We start from the raw sequence: 22,737 nt of genomic DNA on the forward strand, positions 1-22,737 counted from the left end.
CCACACGCACGGACATAGCTAGCCAGGGGCGCTGAGAGCCACTGAACCAAAGGAACCCTGGATACGATGGGAACCGCTTCAAGCCGGGGGTGCAGCACCCCCCCCCCCCGTGTCAGCACTTACTTACCCAGGGGCTAACCAGGGCTCCGCCCACTGTGTTTGCCATGGGACTGCGCCCCCCCCCCCCCCCCGCAGGGGGGAAGGTCTTAGGCTGGCTTTGCCCCTCCCCTCCCCCCAGCTCTCCAGGCCAGGGGAGGGGGGCTGGACTCGAAGGGCCTGGTTTGCCTGGGCCCCAGCTCCCCCAACTCTGCCATTATCAGCCAGCCCCACCCACACCACATGGCACCCAGCCTGGCACCAGCCACACGGCTCAAGGGAGCTCTGTCCTGGGGCACCGGGGCCAGTCCCACCCAGGCTGCTGTACCCTGCAACCAGCCAGCACCCCTGCCACATGTCAGGATCTGGGGTAATGAGGATGGAGCACGGGCCCAATGGAGGTGCCGTGGGTCACCGTCCCAGCCCCCACCCACACCCTATGCCTCCCTCCCCATTACCTGGGGGGCCAGCCCCACCTTCCCTGCACCCCAGCATTACCCGAGGCTGGTGCTCCCATGCTGGGCTCTGGGCTCCTGGGCCGGGAATCACCAAGTCCCTGGTGACAGGAGACCCTGGGCGCTTGGTACGAGTGCCCTGCCCCAAGCCCACTCTGCCCCGAGCCAGCCCAGCCCCCACTCCTGCCTTCCCCAGGCCTGGAGACACCCCCAGCCCCTGCACTGGGGAGGAGCCAAGGGGGTCAGACAGCTGGAGTAGGCACGCGCCCCCGCCCCCCGCACGGCAAGGAGCGGAGCAGGTACCGGGGCGATGGAGTCACCTCCCGCTGCCAGCCAGCCCCAGGCGCCCAGCACAGAGTGCAGGGGCATGAATGGCCCCTTTGTGCACAGACAAAGCAGGCGGGCAGCCCTTTGAGCTGCTGTTTGCACAGGGAGGGCCCTCCCCTGGACTGAACCCGCTCCCCCTGGCAGGGCCCAGGGAATGCAGCCAGCAAGAGCCCCCAGAGGGCTGGGGGGCAATAGCACCTCCTGGACCCATTCAGACTTCAGGGCATCCAGACCCTGGAGTGCCAGGGGTCAGACCCAGCTCTGAGCCCCATGCAAGCTGGGAGGGCCTGGCAGAGGCACTAGGAGGGCACGTGCCCAGGGCTGTCACACACAAGTGTGCCAGGGGAGCTGTAGAGGTGAGAGGGCCCAGCCAGGGGGGTGGGCATGCCTTGGGTCTAGGAAGTTGGCAGTGCTTGACAAAGGCCCTTGCCAGCTGCGCCCAAGGGCGCCTGACCCTGCGGCCCCAATCCAAGCAGCCCAGGGATGGGTTTTTTATCCTTTTATTTTTTATAGACTAAGAGCAGAATATGAAAATCACCAGCCAAAGCACTTGAAAAAAGGGCGAGTTGCTTTTTTGTGCCCCAAAAAGTGTCTGTGCGTTTGCATAGGTTGGGTCTTCACAGAAGACAAGGAGAATCCAACACTTTCTGACTATGTACAGGCCGGTCCAGGGCCCGTGCTGCTGCCTACGGGCCTTATAGACAGATCTATCTCGATAGCCGCTCTCTGTACAGGATGTATAGATCTCTATATAGGTATGTACAGCCCCCAGGCCTGGGGAGCCCTGACCCCCACAGCCCACGCCCTGGGGCCAGCGCTGCTCGTCCATTGCCCATGGCTGGCTACGTAGACCAGGCCCAGCGTCTGGAGGGAGCCCGTAGCATGGGCGCTCCTGAACCACGTCCGGGGCCTGCTGGCACCATAGAGCCCCCGGCCCAGCCGCGTGGAGCCACCAGGCGATGGGACGGCTCAACAGGGCTGTGGGCACAGACGCCCCGTGCATTTGCCATTGGGGCAGGAGGCAGCCAGGGCACGGTGCACGCGGTGGGGGCTGTGTCACGGAGGCTCGGTGCTGGAGGACAGTGCCATGCAGGGTGCCCGACTCCCGGAAGGGCCGAGTCGAGTCTCCACAGGAGCCAGTCGCTAGAGTCCGGGGGCAGATCCCGTGCTCAGGAGGCAGGGCAGGCTCCCTCCTTGTCCTCACGCAGCAGCTCCCAGGCCAGGCTACATCCCTCCGGCACCCAGGCTGGTGTCTGCTGCTGCACCCCCCCACGGTGGGGGGCTCTAGTGGCTCTCTGGCTGCAGCAGGGCCCACGGTTCCGTGCCCAGGCGGTGCGGGGCCCGCTTCCCCCCCGACTTGCCCCCTTCTGTCTTTTCCAAACGGCCGCTGCCAGAGTCCCAGCACCAGGGGCCAGGGCAGCTGCTGTGCGGAGCCGCGCCCAGGCCCCCAGGCCGGCCGACACCAGGCTAGGAGGCCAAGAGCGACATTAGGAAAAACGCAGCGGCCACGGCCAGCGGCAGGTGTTCCCGCTTGGGGCTGGTGCCGCTGATGCTCTTCTCCAGCTTGGGGTTCTCAGGGTTAAAGTTATCTGTGAAAAGAGAGAGAGAGTGAGGGGGGGTGGCAGGGGCCACACAGGATGGGGCAGTCAACCCCCCCCACCCCACAGCTGGCAGGATGCAGAGCCGAGCTCCGCGCAGCGTGGACGAGTTCCCACCGGGCCTGGGACCCTACAAGGGAGTTCAGGGGTGTGTGTGTGTGTGACACGCTGCACCGGGGACAGGGTGTGAGCACTGGCTGTGTGTGTGTGTGTAACGCTGCACCGGGGACAGGGTGTGACGAAGTGGGACTGTTCTTAATGTTTCCTCTGAATAGTGTGGGGGTGCCTCAGTTTCCCCTAGGCAGTTCTTAAGTATCTAGGGGGTGGGGTAAGGGTGTATGATCATTGCAGAGCCCTAGAGGGCATGTGTGTGCAGGAGTCTGGACACAGAGAATGGCCAACACCCTGTTTCCTGGCAACTGATGGCCTGGGCCCTTCCCCCCCCTGCAAGGTGAGAGCTGAAGGGTTGGAGAACAAAGGAATCAGGTGACCACCTGGCCCGGGAAAGGAACAAAGCCCAGAGGAGGAGGGGCTGGAGGGAGTTTCAGTTTGGGGCTGGCTGGGACATGGAGTGAAGTGCAGACGTGGTTGTCTGGCTCACTGCCCCCCAGAATGGACCCAGCTGAGGGGTCCCGTTCTCTGCACCTGCAAGCTCTGTTTTAGACCATGTTCCTGTCGTCTAATAAACCTTCTGTTTTACTGGCTGGCTGAGAGTCACGTCTGACTGCGAAGTTGGGGTGCAGGACCCTCTGGCTTCCCCAGGAGCCCCGCCTGAGCGGACTTGCTGGGGGAAGCGCACGGAGGGGCAGAGGATGCTGAATGCTCCGAGGTCAGACCCAGGAAGGTGGAAGCTGTGTGAGCTGTGTGTCCTGCAGACAGGCTGCTCACAGAAAGGCGACTACCCCAGAGTCCTGACTGGCTTCATGGGGAGCAGTTCCAGAGCATCGCCCAGGGACTCCGTGACACAGGGTGTGAGCACTGGCTCTGTGTGTGTGTGTGTGTGTGTGTGTGTGTAACGCTGCACCGGGGACAGGGTGTGAGCACTGGCTGTGTGTGTGTGTGTGTAACGCTGCACCGGGGACAGGGTGTGAGCACTGGCTGTGTGTGTGTGTGTGTGTGTGTGTGTAACGCTGCACCGGGGACAGGGTGTGAGCACTGGCTGTGTGTGTGTGTGTGTGTGTGTGTGTAATGCTGCACCGGGGACAGGGTGTGAGCACTGGCTCTGTGTGTGTGTGTGTGTGTGTGTGTGTGTGTGTAATGCTGCACCGGGGACAGGGTGTGAGCACTGGCTGTGTGTGTGTGTGTGTGTGTGTGTGTGTGTAATGCTGCACCGGGGACAGGGTGTGAGCACTGGCTGTGTGTGTGTGTGTGTGTGTGTGTGTGTGTAACGCTGCACCGGGGACAGGGTGTGAGCACTGGGTGTGTGTGTGTGTGTGTGTGTGTGTAACGCTGCACCGGGGACAGGGTGTGAGCACTGGGTGTGTGTGTGTGTGTGTGTGTGTGTGTGTGTGTGTGTAAAACGCTGCACCAGGGACAGGGTGTGAGCACTGGGTGTGTGTGTGTGTGTGTGTGTGTGTGTAATGCTGCACCGGGGACAGGGTGTGAGCACTGGCTCTGTGTGTGTGTGTGTGTGTAATGCTGCACCGGGGACAGGGTGTGAGCACTGGCTGTGTGTGTGTGTGTGTGTGTGTGTGTGTGTAACGCTGCACCGGGGACAGGGTGTGAGCACTGGCTGTGTGTGTGTGTGTGTGTGTGTGTGTGTAACGCTGCACCGGGGACAGGGTGTGAGCACTGGCTGTGTGTGTGTGTGTGTGTGTGTGTAAAACGCTGCACCAGGGACAGGGTGTGAGCACTGGCTGTGTGTGTGTGTGTGTGTGTGTGTGTGTGTGTGTAACGCTGTATGGGAGACAGGGTGTGAGCCATGGCTGGGGGAGCTCCTGACTACTCCAGTCCTGGCCTCACCCCGTTAGGGGTGCTGTGGGGGTGGCCCGGGGGTGCTGGCTCTGGGGGGCAATGCCCCGTGCTGTCCCGCTGTGCTGGTGCCCTGCACTCACCCAAGTCCTCAATCTTCACCTCGGGCCCCATGGTGAACTGCGGGAGGGTGGGCACCGACTTCTCCCCGGAGTGCGAGGCTGCAGGCAGGAGAGAGAGGAGAAGGGTCACAGCCCAGGGGGATACCCCGGGAGCTTTCAGGGGCCCACCCCCAGCCCCTACACTAACAAGCCAGGGGAGCCGCTGCCCCTGGGGCCGCCCCCGCTCCCGAAACCCCCTCCCAAGAGCCCCTGCTGGGCACGGACACGCTGCCCCTTCACCCGCCCCCACCCCCCTGGGCATTCGCACACGCACGTGCAAGGCTGTACTCACTGGAGGCACAGCACACAAACACCTTCATCTTCAGACAGGCCCGGCGGTGATTGTGCGTCGGGGTTGCTGCAAGAGAACGAGGAGCCCTGAGATCACACCTGCTCCCCCACCCCGAGGGCCCCCCCACCAGCCAGGGCAGGGGGCTGCTGCCCCCAGGGGGAGCCTGGCAGGGCTTTAGGGAGGCTGCTGGGGGGCCACACCGCAGCTGTGGATTCGCTCCCACCCTCACGGGCCGCAATACACCCCCCCTCAGCTCCCGCCCCCCGGTGCCCTGGGGCTGCAGGCTGAGGCTGGGGCAGAAGCTGTTGCTTGGCAGAGGCAGCTCTGGGCTTGCGGCTGCCCAGGGGACCCCCTTGCCCTGTGGGCTGCAGGGCCGGCCCCGGCCCCGGCCCCCACCCCCCGCCAGGGCCCGGCCCCACGTACAGACGTAGTAGTACTCCTGGCCGGCGTGGAACTCGTAGCCCAGCGAGAAAGCACTGTAGCGTTGGAACTTCTCGGAGAACTTGATGGGGCTGTGGGGCGCGTGGGGGCGGTTGCACTCCCAGCGCTTGAAGCCCCGGCTGGCGTTGCAGGCGTGGTAGCCCTCCGCGTTCACCATGTAGAGCACGTACTGCTCCGTCCTGCGCACGGGCACCGAGTCATTGTAGTGCGGGCAGTAGATGTCCAGGTAGTCGTTGACGTTCACCTGCACCGTGTAGCCCTCCCGGTGCAGGCTGGGGGGAGAGCGTCAGCGTCAGGGGGCGGGCAGGACCCCTCAGGACCCCCACCCTGCCACACTGCCCCCCCCAGGGCCCCTGGCCTCGCTTCCAGGTGCGCCGCCCTGGGCCCTGCCCCACACCTGCAGGGAAGGGACCCTCAGCCACATCCCTGTGCCCCCTGCAGTCTGTACAAACCACCTCCGCCCAGACAGACCTCAGACGGGGGGCAGTGACCCAGCTGGGAACTGCAGCTGCCCAGACCCCTGGCTTTGCACAAGGCCCCAGGGGTTTCTCCCAGGCCAGGGCTTCGCCCTTCCCGTGTCCGGGCCTGGCCACAGGGCAGGGTGGAGAAGGGGGGGGCCTGCATGGGGGCCATTTTCCCAGCTGCCACGGGAGGCAGCACCGATCCTCACATTCATGGAGCTGAGAAACGCCCCCCAGCCCCCCCCAAGCAAAGGGGGGGCAGCGGCTCGGGCCCCTGCCTGCCCCTCCAGACACTGAATCACAATCAGCCTCAAAACCACCATGAGCCATCTGAGCGGGGACTCAGGAGAGGGGCTGCGGGCTGGGATTGAGGGGCACCGGCAGAGCTGTCGAGGGGAGCCGGAATCGAGGGGCACCGGCAGCCAGAGACTGGCGGGGGTTGAGTTTGTACAATCCCTCCCTGCCCCCCTGCATCGGCTCTGACAGCAGAAGACCAAGGTCTCGGTGAGGCTCCCCCCACACTAAAGCAGCTACCAGGCCGCTCCCCCAGGCAAATCCACACACAGCCCCCCTCCCGCCCCCACCAGACCGACAGGGGCTGCCTCCGTGGTGCCCCGGCTACCGGGGTCTCGCTGGCAGGCTGCCCCGGAAGAGAGATTAACGCGGCCCAGCACCACGTGAGGGAGGGACGCTGGGCACCGGTGCCAGAAGTGATCCCCTCCCCCAATGCCATGACCTCCCAGGCCCCCCAGTCCTTTGCACAGACCCCACAGTGCAGGCTCCATCCAGCCCCCCGACTCCCAGCCCCCGCCCAGGCTGGAGGGTCCTCAGCCCCCTGCAGCAGGTGCCGAGGGATGGGAATGGAGCTGGGCTCTCTGGGGAGGAGGTTCTGTCTGTGCCCAGGGGACACCCCCAGGCAGCATCTGCCCACCTAGTCATGGGCAGGGGTATCAAAGCCCCCCAAAGCCCCTGGCCCATCCAGCCCCAGCTCAGTGTCCCCCAGCAGGCACCGCTGCCCCCACCCCTGCCCCTGCCTGGGGCTGCCCCCTCCATTTACCCCGGAGCCCAGTCTATGGATGACGGAGGAATGACACCCTCTGCTCCCCACAACTTGGGGTGTCTGTTGGGCCGTACAGGCCTCGTGCCTGGGGCTAACTGATGCAGTCAGGAGACAGGCCTGGAGGTGCCTTGCATCACTACTGAACAGAACCAGACCAAGCCCGAACAGAATGCAAAGCAGGGAACATAAAGGGACGTTAGCCCACCGGGCTACACCCCAGACCTCTCCTGCCCTCCCCCAGCACCTCCACTCCCAAGAGCTGGTGAGGCGTGGAGGGTGGCCCCCGGCTGCCAGCCCCCACTCTGGAGTGCGGCGCGGGGGGGGGGGGGGGGGTGTGGTTCCGGGCCCTGCCACACGCCACGGCTCAGAGAAAGGATTTTTCACCCTGTTCCAGCTAATCCCGTTACTGTGTTAATCCCGTAAAGGGTGGCCCTGCGGGAGCCTCATTTACATCGATTACAGCGGCAATCCCCTCAGATCCACTCAGGAGAGACTCCGGCACTCCTAATCCAGGCCTGACTGAAACCCCAGCCGGCGATAATCCTCCCAGCCAACCCGCTGACCCGCCACAGGCGATGCGAGGTGCCGGCTCCGCACACCGACGGGAGCCATGGCACTGGGCTCAGGCCACGATCCCGCTCCCTGCTCTGGGCTGAGCGGGGGCCAGACGGCTGGAACCCCGCAGTCCCAGCTGCAGTACATGCTGGCTGAGTCCCGGCAGGAGCCTGGGAGCGCGGCCAATGGGGCCGAGGGCCGGTTCATTTACACCACGGCCCTGACTGCCCTGGGGCCCATCTGGGGACACCGGAGCGTTTGCTGCTTGCCTCCCCCTGCCCCCCACCCGCTCACTCCCATCCCGCGCTCTGTCCCAGCTGCATCCAAGTCCCAAACAGAGCCAGGCCGTGCAATGGAATTTCAAATCCACCCGTCACGGCTCCGCATCTCTCTGACAGGCACTGACCCCCAGCACACGGCAATCTGCTCCTGCAGGCTGGCGCATGGCCGGGCACCACCCGGCCCAGCTGAGAGTAGGGGCTGCCAGAAATGGGGCAAGGATAGAGGGGACCGAGTCCACAAAGCCCAGCTCCTGGGGGGCACAGATGCCCCCATCCTCAATGCTGCCCCACGGAGCAGGGCCCTGCTCCAGGGCTTGGATCGCTGGTGAGGCTTCCTGGCCCGGCGAGGAGATGCTGGCACAACCCCCATGCTCTCCCCATTCCAAGCAGCTCCTTCGCGTCCTGCCCAGGCTATGCCCCCCGGTACCGCCAGAATTACGTCTCATCCCACCCAGCACCGGGCCCCCCCCAGCTCACAGGGACTCTGACCATCGGCCCAAGCCGGTGTCTAGCTCAGGGCAGCTCCTGGGTTCTTCACCACCCCGGCGTGGGATCGCTCTAGCCCTGGCTCTTATCGCAGCGCCTCCCACTCTGTCTCTGTCGCCCTGCTAGCGAGATGGCTGGAAAGGAACGGGAATATTCTAGGCAGCACTGGGCACAAAGCAGGGTGTGTCCAGCCGGCCAGCGTCTAGCCGTGTGTCCCTGCTCTGCACATGCAAGCAGGGGGCCAGGCTGGCTGTTCCTGGAGGTGTTGCCAGGTGGCGTGCCCAGCGTATGGTCAGAGCCCTACCCTTGGTTCACTCATTGTGTCCCCACCCCTCCATTCCCTGCTCCTGCTGCTCCCCGGGCGCACGGGGCAGAGAGGAGTGGGACACCGGAGCTGTCAATCTGGCTGCTGCAAACGGCCCCCGGGTCCCTGCAAGCCTCCCCCTCCGCCCTCCCACTTCGTCCCAGGAGCCACGGTGCATCCACCGCCTACCCCACGCGGAGCCGTGCAGGGCCAGGGCTCCCCATTCCCCAGCTCCGCTCTGCCCTGCCATGGAGACAGGGGTGCAGGGCTTTGCTCAGCCTGGACGGCCAGCCCCGCTGCACACGCTTCCAGCCCCTCTCACTTCACTCTCCTCCCGCGGCCAAGGCCTGCCATCTGGAGGCGCAGGCTGGCTGCAGGCAGGGCACCGAGCCCAGCAGCACCCAGGGGTTCCACGCTTCTGCCAGCCCCTGCCCAGGTCCCCGTGCCCCACTGAGAGATGGGGAGAACCCTCCACGCAGCTTGGCCAGTGACAGGGACATGCACACAGGCCCCTAGCAGCTCAAACAAAAGGGGCTGAACCTCCATACCCCATGCCCAGCTGGCACAGGGGCAGTGGCTCCCAAACACCCCTCATGCTCCTTCCTCTCTGCCCCCCCCAACAGACCAGCTGCCTCTGGCCCTGGCAGAACTGCCCTCACCCCCTTGATCCCCAGGGCGACCCACCCTGCTGCCCTCTCTGGCGCTTGTCAGCCCTGTATCACAGTGCCAGGGTCTGGCGCTTTGCGATGGACGTCGGGGCAGGTCCCCACCTCGAACCGCCAGCTCACCCCCTCCCAGGAACACCCGGGCCAAGCCTGCCTGGAGCCCTTCTCCATGCCCTGAAGGCACATCCCATCACAGAACAATGCATTAGAATGGGAAAAGGTGCAGAGAAGGGCCACAAAAAACCATCAGGGGGATGGAACAGCTTCCGTATGAGCAGAGATTAAATCTGGGATTGGTTCATCTTGGAAAAGAGCCGACTAAGGGGGATATGACAGAGGGCTGTAAATCACGACTGGTGTGGGGAAAGCGAAGAGGGAAGTGTTATTTACCCCTTCACCTAACATGAGAACCAGGGGTCATCCAATGAAATTAACAGGCAGCAGGTTTAAAACACACAAGGAAGTACTTCACACAACGCACCTGCGGAACTCATTGCCAGGGGATGTTGTGTAGGCCTTAAAGTACAACTCGGTTCAGAAAAGACTGGACAAGTTCCTGGAGGACAATGAATGGCTGTTAGCCAAGACAGTCAGGGACGCACCCCCATGCTCTGGGAGTCCCTCAACTTGGGACTGCCAGAGGCTGGGACTGGACGACAAGGGATGGATCACTGGATAATGCCCTGTTCTGTTCACTCCTGGGAACCATCTGGCACCGGCCGCTGTCAGAGACAGAACCCGGAGTTAGCTGGACCCAGGATGGCCGTTATCTCATCTCCCTGAGCCCGTGAAGGGAGCGGGGAAGAAAGTCTCTCTGAGCAGCAATGCCAAGTGCCAAACTGATGGCTCCATCCCCTGCAATCCCTGCCCATCTCTGCTCCCCGAAACCCAGCATGCTGGATGCTGACTGCTATGGAGTGGCCTAGCTGGGAGCCACGCCCCATGGGCTGCACAGCCCAGAGCTGGGGCCTGACACCCCGAGACGGGCACCAGGCTGGATCCCCTCCCCCATCCCAGATCTCATGCGGGCCCCAAGCCACTACAGATGTAAGGGGGCAGATGGTGAACACCCCCCCAGCACAGGAGGCGTTAGGAGAACCCAGGAGTCCTGTGTGTTCAGTAGCAAGCCATGGCCTGTGGAGGCCAGACTCATGCCAACATCGCTGGATGGGTGCCCTGCCCCAGACACACCGGAGCTCTGGGGAGACACAGTGACCCAGCTGTACCCCCTCCAACTTCCCAAGCAACGGCCCCCCCCCGTCATCGATCACCCATCTCCCCTAGCTCCCATGGCAGTGCCTGGTTACCCTGGGGGCTCCCCTCCGGGGCTCAGGCAGATCCCCCCCCCGTCCCCAGCAGAAGCGGCTCATTCCAGGGAAGGTGGCCAGCAGGGGGCACTGCGGCAGGCAGCAGTTATTGGGCGGGGGGGACCAGGGGGACTTCGGCTTACCCGGTGCGACCCCATCTGGCCCAGCAGCGGGGCAGTCCCTAGCGAAGCAATAGGGACCAGGGGGCGGCTGGGTAGCAGGAGCAGGGCCTGGCCCTGTGAACGCCACACAGTGCAAAGACCCCACAGCCCCGCCCGCACACTGCCTGTACAACCCTGCCAGTCCCCACTGAGCGAGGGCCCGAAGCCAGGCGGACGGGTAATTCCTCCCCCAGCGCCAGCCAGCCAGCCAGCGAGGTGACGCCCCAGCGTGGAGCCAGAGACCTTTCAAGTTCTGCCTTTGATGTGGTGTGAAAGGAGAGAAAAAGGCTCGTTATTAAAGAAACAGCCCCAAGCCGGAGCAAATCGTGTCATTAACTCCGCGTGGGACCCGGGGCAGCAGGCGGGAGCCCAACTGACCGGCCGGGGGTCCTGCTGGATCAGCCCCCTGGGCTGACACCACCTGGCTCACGGAGCCCCGCTCCCCACAGGGTTCACTGCATGTCTTGGCTGGCGGCCCCCAGAGCCCAGGGCCCCAGCCTGGGCCCCGCCGTGGAACAAGCCCCCAGGGCCCCACAGCCCAGGACGGAGCCACTGTGAGCAGGAACAGCCGCCTTCATCTTAGGCTGCCCCGGGAGAATGGCACCACACCAGCCCAGCCTCTCCCACAGGGGCCCATTAGTGCCAGCTCCTGATAAACAGCCTCGTTAAGGAGCCCCTTCGCTAGCCCCTGGAGGGGGAGGGGGCATTTCCCGGGTGCTGAGGCTGCTGGAGAGACGGGCTGCCAGGCGTGGGGGGGCGGGCGTCCCACTGGCTCCGTGCTGACAACACCGCTATGGTGCACCGGCGCGAGGCTGGGGAGCTTCCAAGCGCCCCGGCACGGCGTGGTCCTCCCCGTGGGCAAGCCCCTCACAGGGCTGGGGAGTGTCCGCTGGGGTTCAATGGGGCAGCAAGGGTGAGAGCTCCTGCACACAATGGAGGCACTGGGATCTCCCCCCACTCCCACAGCACCCCCTGCTGGGAGTGGCTGGGATCGCCCCCTGCAGCCAGCACGCCCCCCCCCCCCCCGTTCCCCACAGCGCCTTCTGCTGGGAAGGGCTTGGCTAGCCCAGATCTCCCCCTGCCCCACGTTCTAGGTCAGTCTTTTGGCGCTGAGTGGCTCACACTAAGCTGCTGTTCCTGCTGGGGGCACGGACTAGGGGGCACGTCACGCTCCCCGCCAGCACCCGGCCTGGGACCACATTCGGTGACGCATCCCGGGCACGTTGCACAGACGCTGAGAAGCTGCTGCTGCCCCAGCCACCGTCTGCCCCCACGAACGCAGCAGCCCCAGCTGGGCTCCGACTCCACAGCCCTACGTCCCTGGAACCACAGGTCCCACCAGGGGACTCACCCCCCTCCCGCACTGGTCCATCTCCCCGCGCCCTGAGCCCCAGCAGGCGAGTGGCCAGAAGCAGAACCAGCTGGTCGGGAATCTGGGACGAGCAGGCTCCGTGAGCTGCCCCAGCAGCGGCAAGCTCTCCCCTACTTGCTCTCAGACTTTGCACCCACAGCACGACTGGGGAGCGCATGGACAGACAGACACACTCAGCAAGAGCCTGGCCCAGCCCTGGCAGCCAAGGGCCCAGGGTGCCCCAATCCGAGAAGGCAGCTTCCACAGGCTCCACTGTCAGCCCCATCCTGCTCCGGCTCCTGGCCTGGTGTGGAATTTACGGGTGTGGAATTTACGGGATTAAGGTGCCCCGGCCCCTTCCCACACAGGACCCCCACCCTCGGGGCGGGCAGCCCCAGACACTGCACGAAGCACGGCTGCCATTCCAGGGCCTGCCCCCCAGGCCATGATCGACCTTGGCCGACCGTCCCCGGGAGGCCCCGGCTGCAGGCAGCGCGGGCTCTGCCAGCTCCCAGAGCGTGGCTCCCACAGGGTTAAGCGCAGGAGCGGAATGGGCTGCATCCCTTCTGCACGGCTGCGTTTCTAGACCAGAGCTTTGCGAGGCAGCGGAGCCCTCCGTCACCGTCGGAGCCGGGCAGGTGGATTCCCCTGGTGGACCCTTCCCGGCCCGGCCCCGACAGGACACTGGCTACCCAGCAAGCCACAGCCTGGCGGCTGCTCCGCTCCCATCCGCCGCGATCAACGCGGGCTGAGGACTGCACGCTGGCTAACGCATGGTGCGGCGCAGGGCTCCCCGCAGCCGGGCCACCCCAGCGGGACCAGCCCGGGCACCGGGCCAGCCCCACGCACCCCGCTGGCCCTGGCGTCTCATCCCGGTGGCGGCTACTCACTGAAGCCAAGGAGCAGCAGCACAGCTAGGAGGGGGCCTGAGTGGCACAGGAGACCCCGGGCGCCCCCCTGTCACAGGGCCCAGCTCAGGCCCCTTGGAGACACCGGGCGGCCCCTCCCCAGCCAGGCAGCCCCTTTGTCCGGCCCTGGGAGCCGGGCCCTGCCGCTGCAGCCAGGGCTCATCGATTGGCTGGTGAACAAATACGTGCCACTGATTTCCGTGCCCCTTTCAGCCGTGTCCTGCGGCAGCCAGAGGCAAAGCCGCAGCGACCGACAGGGCCAGGTGAAGCCGGCAGCGGCCAGACAGCCGGAGAGACACCCCGCACCGGGGAGCGCCGCCCAGACCGTCGCCAGCAGCCCGCCCCGCCCTGGCCGCGGGAGCAGCCCCCCCAGACAGCCCTCTGCCCACACACCCGGGGCAGGCAGAGCCCCACACGAGCACGGTGCTCCAGACACGCTGTGCATGCAACACGCGTTGCCACCGCAGAGCCCCGCACATGCAGAGCCCCCCGCGAGCGCACGGACACGCTCCTGGCCCATCTGCAAGTCACACGCCCCGCGCAGGCACACCATGAATGGCGAGGCCCCCCCGGCCGCCACATCCCCGGCTTCCCCGACACTTGGCCCAGGTGCTGGGGGTGGGGGGTCAAGGCTGGGTGTGAAGAGAGCAGCGCCGCCCGCCCACCCAGCTCCCCGCACCTCCACCCCCACGGCCCTACAATCCTTTTAATCTCTGGTAAAGCCCAAACCTTCCCGGCTTTGCTAACAAGATCAATGAGCTTTTTAATTGGGTTTTAATTAAACGATCAATCCACAGGCAGCGACTCAATTACTGGCCTGGACAGGAGCAAGCGGATCCACCCCGGCACCGCGTGCCCCCTCCACAACCCGCCCCACGCCCATGGCACCTGGCACCGCGTGCCCCTCCACAACCCGCCCCACGCCCATGGCACCCCGGCACTGCGTGCCCCTTCACAACCCGCCCCACGCCCATGGCACCTGGCACCGCGTACTCCTTCACAACCCGCCCCACGCCCATGGCACCTGGCACCGCGTGCCCCTTCACAACCCGCCCCACGCCCATGGCACCTGGCACCGCGTGCACCTCCACAACCCGCCCCACGCCCATGGCACCCCGGCACCGCGTGCCCCTCCACAACCCGCCCCACGCCCATGGCACCCCGGCACCGCGTGCCCCTCCACAACCCGCCCCACGCCCATGGCACCCCGGCACCGCGTGCCCCCTCCACAACCCGCCCCACGCCCATGGCACCCCGGCACCGCGTGCCCCCTCCACAACCCGCCCCACGCCCATGGCACCCTGGCACCGCGTGCCCCCTCCACAACCCGCCCCACGCCCATGGCACCTGGCACTGCGCACCCTCTCCCAAGCAGCCCCATGCCTATGGCACCCTAGCACGACTTGCCCCCTTGCAACCCACCCCACACCCATGGCACCCTGGCATAGGTGCCCTTGCAACCTGCCCATGGCATCCTGGCACAGTGCGCCCCCTCGCAACCCACCCCATGCCCACAGCATCCTGGCACCATGTGCCCCCTCACGGCTTGCCCCACGCCCACTGCACCCCGCCAAACGAGGCAAGGATGTCCCTCCCAGGTGTGACACCAGCCCCCTCCCCACCAGCAGCACAGGCCCCTCCCCACCAGCCCCAAGCATAAGATGCCCCCAACCCCAGGGGTCATCAGCCTGCAGCCTGCCCTGGTCTCGGACCCCACCCCCTGCCATGCAGCAGCATCCTTCTCCCCCCACCAAGCCCTGCAAACATGCCGTGACTCACTGGGCACTTTCGGTGAACACCCTTAACCCCAGGGGCACCAGCTCCTCCCAGAGCCTGGCACCCAGCACACCCCCACTCCCGCCTGTCAGGCCAGGCGGCGCCAGAGCAGCCAGGGCCCCACGGCCCCTGGATCCGGCCACGGGAGGGAGCACTCAGGCTGCCACAGGAAGGGATCTGTGCCCCACAGGGATGCCAGCATAAGGCTGCTCAGAGCTGCCCACTACGCCAAGCGCTGTTCGGTCCTCTCCAAGCTGTGGGAGCCCGGGAAGGGAAAGGAGCCTGGCTCCATGCCGGAGCTGCCCTGAGTCAAGGACCGAGCCACACCCACCGTGCGTGGGATCCCAGGGATGGGCCGCGCGGCCAGGCCGGGCAAGGTAATTACAGGCTGTAACGTGGAAACCACCACCCGCCCCTGCCTGGGGCTGCACAGCAGCGCCCCACAGCCCCCCTCCCCGCCGGAGCGTACCCCACAGCCAGTGCCCCCCTGCTAGAACGTGCCCCACAGCCAGCCCCCACACCACTAGAGTCCTCCCCTGCCGCACTGGAGCATGCCCCACAGCCAGCACCTCACAGCATCCCACTGGAGTTTTCCCCACAGCCCCCCCACTCCCCCTGCTGGAGCGCGCCCCACAGCCCCCCCACTCCCTCTGCTGGAGCGCGCCCCACAGCCTCCCCACTCCCCCTGCTGGAGCGCGCCCCACAGCTCCCCCCACTCCCCCTGCTGGAGCGCGCCCCACAGCTCCCCCCACTCCCCCTGCTGGAGCGCGCCCCACAGCCCCCCCACTCCCCCTGCTGGAGCGCGCCCCACAGCTCCCCCCACTCCCCCTGCTGGAGCGCGCCCCACAGCCTCCCCACTCCCCCTGCTGGAGCGCGCCCCACAGCCCCCCCACTCCCCCTGCTGGAGCGCGCCCCACAGCTCCCCCCACTGGCGGACATCCCACAGCCATCTCCTCACAGGCTGCCCCCACTAGAGTGTGCCCCACAGCCCCCCCTCCCCTGCTGGAGCATACCCCACATCCAGTACCCCGCCCCACAGGACCCGCGGCTGGGAACAGCCACCCCACAGCCAGGACACTCTGCTGCCCAGCAGGTCCTCTCCTGACAGCTCCCCCCAACAGCCAGCACCCCCACCCAACGCCCCACTGGGAAAGGCCAACCCTGGAGTAGCCAGGAGCGCCCCCCATAGCTGTCTCCACACCCCTTGGTGCTACCAGGGCAGTGACCCGTGGCGCTGGGCTGGAGTATAGGGCAGGCCGGCGCTCAGGAAGGGGCAGAGGGTCTCTCACTCCAGCCAGGGGGTGCAGCAGCCCCCTGGCACCCGTAGTTCCCCCCTAGGGCCACAGGGGTCCCTGTGATGCAGGGTGCACGGCCAGCCACTGTGACGGTAACTCTGGCTGCCTGCCCGCGCCCCCTCCACCGGGAAGGGATCCGCTCACTGGCCCTTCCCCGGCGCCTGCCCTCCACCGCTGGGACGGTCTCCAGGCTGGAGCCACTGGCCAACCCAATCTGCTGGGGGCTCAGGCTGGAGGATGCTTTGCACCTTCATTGTACCCAGGAGTCCCCTGACCCCACGTCCTCCTCCAAGCTGGGGAATAGAACCCAGGAGTCCTGGCTCCCGGGTCACTGGTCTGACCCACGAACTCCATTTCCAAGTAGAGGAGCCCCCCTGCCCCCAGCGGGCACAGTGCTGCCAGGGGGCTAGCGGGGAGCACAGCCCCCTCCCACCCCCAGGGCAGAGAGGCTGCTGCTCTCAAGGGCTCTCTCCGGGTCTCCCTCGCTCGCTCCCGTTGCCTTCAGCACAGAACCAGCCAGAGAGAAGCTGCCTTGAACCACTGCTGGGGGGCTGCACACAAGGCCCAAGCCCTCCCCCGCCCCCCCTGCCTGGCAGGACTCCACGACGAGCCTCCTGCTCAGCTCAAGCCACCCGACACTTGGATGCCCAGGGTCACGTGTCTGCCCCCTGGCCCTGCGCAGCTAGATCCCCATCCCCCGTTCTCACATGGGCCTCGGGATGGCGGGATCGACACCCGCCATGTACTGCTGCCTCCCAGCACTCGGGGCGTCTGCCCAGGGCACCATGCAGATGGGGGAGGGGAGGAGTCTGCCCAGGGCACCATGCAGATGGGGGAGCGGTCACTGCAGGGGTACGAACAGCCCAGACAGACAGACAGACACGGGCAGGAGAGACTGCTTTGCTGTCAGGGGGCTCCACGCAGCCGGCTGGGGTGGGGAGCCCCAGGGACCCGGCTGCACAGGGAGATGGGGACAGTCCCTGCCTGCACCAGGCCTCCCCCCGAGTGGCCGTTTGGGGTGAGCTTGGTTCCCCTCCCCCAAGGGGGTGAAATGATGGAAATATTGGGGGGGTGCAGACGGGCTGTCCACTGACTCCCCCGAGCCCTGTCTGTGGGGCGGATGCAGCCACGTCTGGCAGCCTAGACAAGGGGAGACTAAAGCTTGGCTCTGGGGCTGGCCCAGCCCTGCTCTCAGGAGCACCCTGGAGCAGAGGGACCCCCAGTCCTGCACAGCACCCACTCCAGGACAGCTGCCTTGGACGCAGGCTGCCTGTGCTCCCACTGCGGGGCGGGGCTGGGAGAGCCCCACAGCGACCCCCCAAGCAAGTATGGGGCAGGCAGGGGCTGCACCCGGGGGAGGAGAGGGGTGTGTCCCAATGGCCGGAGCCAGGGGTGCCAGGAGGTGAGAGAGACAGCAACTCGGCTGACCCAGACGCACCCGGGGAAGCCTCTGGGCTCCGGGCATGCCATGTACTCCTAGCTAGGGCACCCCCAAGCCTGCTGGGGCAGTGCCCCCCTTCTCCTGGCAGCACAGCTTGTCCCCTTCCCAGAACCCCACAGGCCTGCCCCCAACGGCCACCTTTGCCCCATTGCTCTGCCTATGACAGCACCACACCCCACTCCCCCACACACGCCTGCGGCAGGGAGCGAGGCTGACAGATGGGCCCAATGGCCCGGGGCCCTTGACAAGAAAACGGGGCAGGCGGGGGGGGGGGGAGGGGATGGGTGAGCAGCCTGCAGATCCAGGAAGGGCTATCACTCCAAGGAGCTAGGACACGCCAGGGAGGTGCTGACCAGCAGCCAAGGAGATGCAGGGCAGGCATCAGGCTCGAAGGCGAATTATGCTCTGGAGCAGGGAGGCTGGGGACACCCCCCTACTCCCAGACAAAGCCCTGCCAGGGATGCTCCAGGTTTCCGTGGCCCTGCTCAGCGCAGAAGCTGCACTCAATGGCCTTTTGGGGTCCTCTAGGACACCAGCAAGAGAGACACCCACCCTTATGTGCCAGAGCCCGCCATCCCCGCATCGCAAACCCTGGGAACCCACTCCCCCGGCTCAGCCCCAGCCCACAGCACTGTGGTTCCTGTGTCCTGAGAGATGCCTCCCCCAGCCCAGCCCCCCAGTGGCTGGAATCCCCACACCCCAATATTTGTGTCTAGCATGGGCTGCCCCCCTCGGCTGGCTGGGGCTCGGCCTTTAGTCCCCAGGGGCTCCCATTACACTCTCCAGTTCATCCAGCTCCATCTGGTGCCTGCTCGGGGCCTGGGGGGGGGGTGTCTGCTCCCTGCACTGGGATCGAGCCCCCCACGGTCCGGCCGCTCGCAGGGTTCAGCTGCGTTTATCCCCTGCCTGGCCCTGATCACTGCCCCCGGGAGCATACACCTGCCTTGGCCAGAGACGGAGCCCCCAGGCAGCCGCACCCCGCTCCCCACGTGGCAGAGCCGGGTCCGACCCAGCCGCTGCGTGACGCGCAGCTCTTCCCCACTGCTCTGCACCAGGGACCCCAGAAACGCTGCAAAAGGAGGAGCCCCCAGGAGCCAACTCCATCCCCCACGATGGGTTCAACCCCCAACAGAGGCAACAGGGTGGGAACCTGTGTCCGCGAGGACCGGGCTGGCATGATGGCCGGGGGGAAGGGCAGGGGTGCGCATCCCCCCTCCCCCGCAAGGCCTTCCCTCCACACTCGGGAGTGGCCCCACAGCTTCCAGGCTCGTTCTGCACCTGCAGTCACAGCCTGCCCAGCACTGCACCAGCCACACACAGGCCTCTGCCCGGGGAGGGTGGGGGACAGACAAGCCAAACCCTGTCGCGGGGTCCCCAGCGTTGTTTGCTAAGGCTCTGAGGCGGCTGGGGGGAAGTGCAGTGAGGAGTCAGCCCCTCTCCCTTGGGGGCTCTGAGGGGTGGGCCCTTGAGGTGGGCAGCCCCAGCAGAGGGACCAGGCAGAGCAGAGCCCGCCCTGCCCAGGAGCCGAGAGCAGCTGGATTCTGGCTTGGCCACTCCTGGACCTGGATCCAGCGGGTGAGCAGAGGAGAGGGCTGCAGGCGCCCAGCGGGGTATGAGCAATTGGTCCCGCTGAGAGCGGGCGTGGTCAGGACCCGAAGGGAGCAGCTGATGCCCCGGGGGCCTGAGATGCTGCTGAGGATGGGGGCAGGGCAGGGCATTGGATGCTGAAGCTGATAACCCCCTCGTGCCCCTGTGGAGGGAGACACTCCAGCCTGGGGGGCAGGGGGAGGAGCAGAGGGAGTAACCCCCCCCCCAAGGACACAAACACAGCTGCTGGTGATCTGAAAAGCCAGGAGCCTCGGGATGGGATGAGTGCTGCATTCGGGGAGTCACACCCCACAGCTCACCCCCTCGGCAACCCGGGATGCAGGAGCCGCGGCAGCCCTGGTGCGCCAGGACCAGGGGGCTGGAAGGATAGCAGGGCACCAGCTGCGGCTGGCACGCTCCCCTGGAAGGAGGGGCTTGCAGGCCCCCAAGGAGCTGATCCCACCGGGGGTGCCAGGGTTTGTGCACTGCAGCCCAGGCAGCCAAACGCCCCCCATTATTTCTCTCTAATCCTGATGCTTTGCCGCACAGTGGTAACCAAGCCCAAACGGCTGCACTGCCTGGCCATAAATATCAGTGCTTCAACACGCCCAGGGATGGGCCTGCCGCAGCCACCCCAGCCTGGGAGCTGGCTCCTGTCGTGCCCCACGCTGGGTCCTATGGGGTGCAGGTGTTGAGAGAGAGGGGCTGACCAGCTTGCTTTGGGGTTCCTTCTTCCCCCTCCCCCGGGGCTCGGAGGGGCGGAAGGACCAGCGCTCTCTCTCCTGGCAGGCATGTCATCACCGAGGTGGACTGCCCAGATCCCTCCAGCCTGGGCAGCTGAGAGACAGGGAGAAACCTACGGGCACAGCCCCACCGAGGATGCCCCAGGCTGAGCCTGTCACAGCAAGGGAACTTCCAGGGACACCGGACGGGCAGAGCTGGGAAATCTGGTGCTGGGCGCCCTGGCATTAGCCCCGGGGCTGGCTCACGGGGGCCTGGCTAAGGGAGGGGCTAGCGGGAAGGTCCCTGTGAAAGGCGCCCGTGCCGGTGTGAGCCAGCCACTTCGCCATTGTGCTGCTCCTCAGCTCTGCACGTCTCACACACACGCGCAATTTATGGGGCCTGCGCTTCCGCCTCACGACACAATCTGAATGGGAAGGGAAGGCGCTACCCAGGGAACGCTCCCTCCTCGGACAAAGAGACACAGAGAGCGGGGGAGTGCCAGACAGACGGGGGGGGCACCCCCAGAACCGGCACAGCAGAGAGACGTTCCGGCTGGACCCGGATCCCTCTCCCGTTCATTGTCGATTCCCCCTGCAAAGGGAACCAGGAGGGCGGAGGGTGCGTTTCGCTAGGAGCCAGTGTCCCCTCCTGCCCCCCCCAGTGCAGAGCAAGGTGGCTGGGTCTGTGCACCTCCAGCCCCTTCCCTGGCCAGGCTGGTGGGACACCCCCAAACGCCCAGCCAGCCTGTGCCCATTTCACATCTCCATCAAAGCCCCCGCTGCACTGCCCATCACTGCACCACTGGGCCTGGATTAGCCACTGGCTCTACCATGGGAGTGCTGGACCCGGGCTTTCCCTGTTGCAACCTGCCAGCTGCCCACCAGCCCCGAGCGACAGGGCGTGAACCATACGGCGGGAGGGGGTTTGCTTCGCTCCTGGCCATCGATCAGCTGGGCTCCCTGAAGCTCCGAACACACCAACAATCGTCAGATCTTCACTTACAAACCCTATTGACTGTTCTGAAGCGCTGGCTTCGTGACCTCTCCAGCCGCCCGGGCCGCCTGCACCCCGCCCCACGGAGCCACGTCTGGGGGACAGGGCAGCTGGGCCCCAGGAGTCGAGCCTAAAGGTCACCTGTGCAGGGCAGAGGGAAGCAGCCAGCCTCAGCACAGCCCAGAGCAGCTGAGAGTGGGGGCGGCCCCCAGACCCCATTCCAGCAGCTGGTGTCTGCGGACAGCTCGCTTCCAGGGTCTCGCCCTAGTGGTGTTGCCTACGCTGCCCGGGGGCCACGCCAGCAGCCCTGTGGAGGCCAGGACCCCTCCAGTGCCCTGCCCGGCCTGCAGGGCAAACAGGCCAGTGGGCACCCCGGCCCCTTCCCAGGCCGCCTGCAGCCAGTGGGTGTCGCCCCCCGCGCCCGCCCCAGACAGTCAGGGAGCGAGACGCCTTCTGTCTGTGCGCACAGGGGGCAGGCGGCCGGCCACGGGTGCAGAGACTCCCCCAGGCAGGCGTGGGCTGGCGCGTGGCTTTGACTCACCTGCGGGATCCACGCAGCCCAGCCTCGCGGGGCATGTTCAGACAGGGCCATCCATGCTAGGCAGGGCTCAGTGACAGCCCAGCGGAGGGGACCCCCGGCCCTGGGCTCTATCCCAGCCAGGGGAACGGCTCAGGACAGGTCCACCCAGCACGGCCAGAGCCAGGGGGCAGCGAGTCCAGCCCCAGCTCACCCCTGGGAAGCGAGGCCGTTTAGTGACACCCCGCGCTCCCCAGACACCGCGGATGCTCCGGGCCCTCTGGCACCAGCTCCCCAGACACCTTCCGTTTGCAATAAACACCCCCCCCCGCCCCCGCGCACCGCGGAGAACAGGCGGCGACTAAACCCACGGGCGCCGCCGGGGCCCCTCCTCCCGCCCGCGGGGGGCGCCCCAGACCAGCCCCCCACGCCCCCTGCCCGGACACTTCAGCCCTGCAATGGGCAGAACGTCGAGGCCCGGGTGGGGGACACAAGCCCATAGCCTCGGGGGAGGGGGGGGCGCGCCACGCACCGTGCCCGGGCGCTGCGGGGCCGCCTCCTGCCTCTCCGCGCACGGCCCCCGGCCCCTCGCACCCCCACCACCCCGGGCTCCGGCCCCTTCATAGGAGGGGGGCAGTATTAAGAGCAACGGGGGGGAGGGGAGGCAGGGCAGGGGCCAGCCAGGGACAGGGGGCGACTCCGGACACCCCGAGGCTTCCCCCCAGCCCGACGGCTCCCCCCATCCTGCTACCAGCTCCACCGGAGGGGGGGTCCTGGAGCCCCCCGGCGTGCCCAACAGCCACTCCCCAAATACACGCGCCCCCAAGAGCCGCCACCCCCCAGCGCACGGACCCCAGCAACGCCCTCGGAGCAGGACCCTTCCAGCGCGGTCCCCGCAGCCGCCCCGGGACTCACTGCGGGTTGGAGCCATTCCAGTACACGGCGTGCCGGTTGCAGACGGTCCCCGCCGGCCCCTGGCTGAGGAGGAGCAGCGGGAGCAGAGACAGGAGCGCGGCCAGGCGAGCAGCCATCCTGCCCCTGCAGCGGCGCTCGACCCCCGCCTGCTCCGCGGAGCCCAGCGCGACCCAATGCACAGAACCGAGCCCGAACCGCCAGCTCGCGAGCCCCGCGCCGAGCTCCGCCCCTTCCCTGCGCGCTCCCGGGCCCGCCCCTTCCCTGCGCGCTCCCGTGGCGCGTTCACGGGCGGGGGCCCCCGCGCGCGCTGCCCTCTCCCCCCTAGAGCGGGGCGCCTTCTTCACACAGTTCTGCCTCCTCCCCCGCCATGGGGCGCCCCTTGGCACGGAGCCTGAGGGCCTGGCTCAGCGCCCCGGCGGTGCCAGGGGGCCATGACCTGAGCCGGGCTGCCTGTGGGGCCAGCTGCTGGGCATGCTGACAGCACCCTCCTGGCCCCCCACCTCAGGGTCCCTCTGAGCCCCCTGCTCTGGGCCGTGGCCTGCAGCAGCTGATGGCCTGAGCTGTGCCTTGGGTGAACCATGGCCCCGCCCACTGCCTCAGTTTCCCCATCTGTAAAACAGGGATGGTCCCTGGGCCGCAGCAGGTCACCAGGATGCTCTGGGTTCTAGTC

At 66.7% G+C, this 22,737-nt stretch overlaps 1 protein-coding gene across 2 annotated transcripts; it reads right to left on the minus strand.

Moving 5' to 3' along the window:
• Positions 1–1,362: 1,362 nt before the first annotated feature.
• EFNA3 (ephrin A3) lies at positions 1,363–22,310 on the minus strand. Of its 2 annotated transcripts, none has more exons than XM_048828587.2 (5): positions 22,068–22,310; positions 5,264–5,553; positions 4,841–4,906; positions 4,531–4,608; positions 1,363–2,467 (listed from the first exon to the last, which is right to left on the minus strand). In XM_048828587.2, exons 1-5 carry the CDS (start codon positions 22,181–22,183, stop codon positions 2,346–2,348), a joined length of 672 nt encoding a protein of 223 aa, XP_048684544.1. In that variant the 5' UTR covers positions 22,184–22,310; the 3' UTR covers positions 1,363–2,345. The 2 variants fall into 2 exon arrangements, with proteins under 2 accessions (XP_048684544.1, XP_048684545.1); XM_048828588.2 differs by lacking the exon at positions 22,068–22,310 and adding an exon at positions 21,177–21,436.
• Between the last annotated feature and the right edge of the window lie 427 nt (positions 22,311–22,737).

The sequence above is a fragment of the Caretta caretta genome, chromosome 24 (assembly GCF_965140235.1).
Source record: "Caretta caretta isolate rCarCar2 chromosome 24, rCarCar1.hap1, whole genome shotgun sequence".
Classification (NCBI taxonomy): Eukaryota; Metazoa; Chordata; order Testudines; family Cheloniidae; genus Caretta; species Caretta caretta.

Bases quoted from the DNA above. Each gene is read 5' to 3' on its own strand.
- EFNA3 (XM_048828587.2), bottom strand. From the start codon at position 22,183: ATGGCTGCTCGCCTGGCCGCGCTCCTGTCTCTGCTCCCGCTGCTCCTC. The intron at 4,609-4,840 runs GTGAGTACAGCC...TCCTGCCTGCAG, and splicing joins GTTTGTGTGCTGTGCCTCCA to CCTCGCACTCCGGGGAGAAG. The intron at 2,468-4,530 runs GTGAGTGCAGGG...CTCTTTTCACAG, and splicing joins GGTGAAGATTGAGGACTTGG to ATAACTTTAACCCTGAGAAC.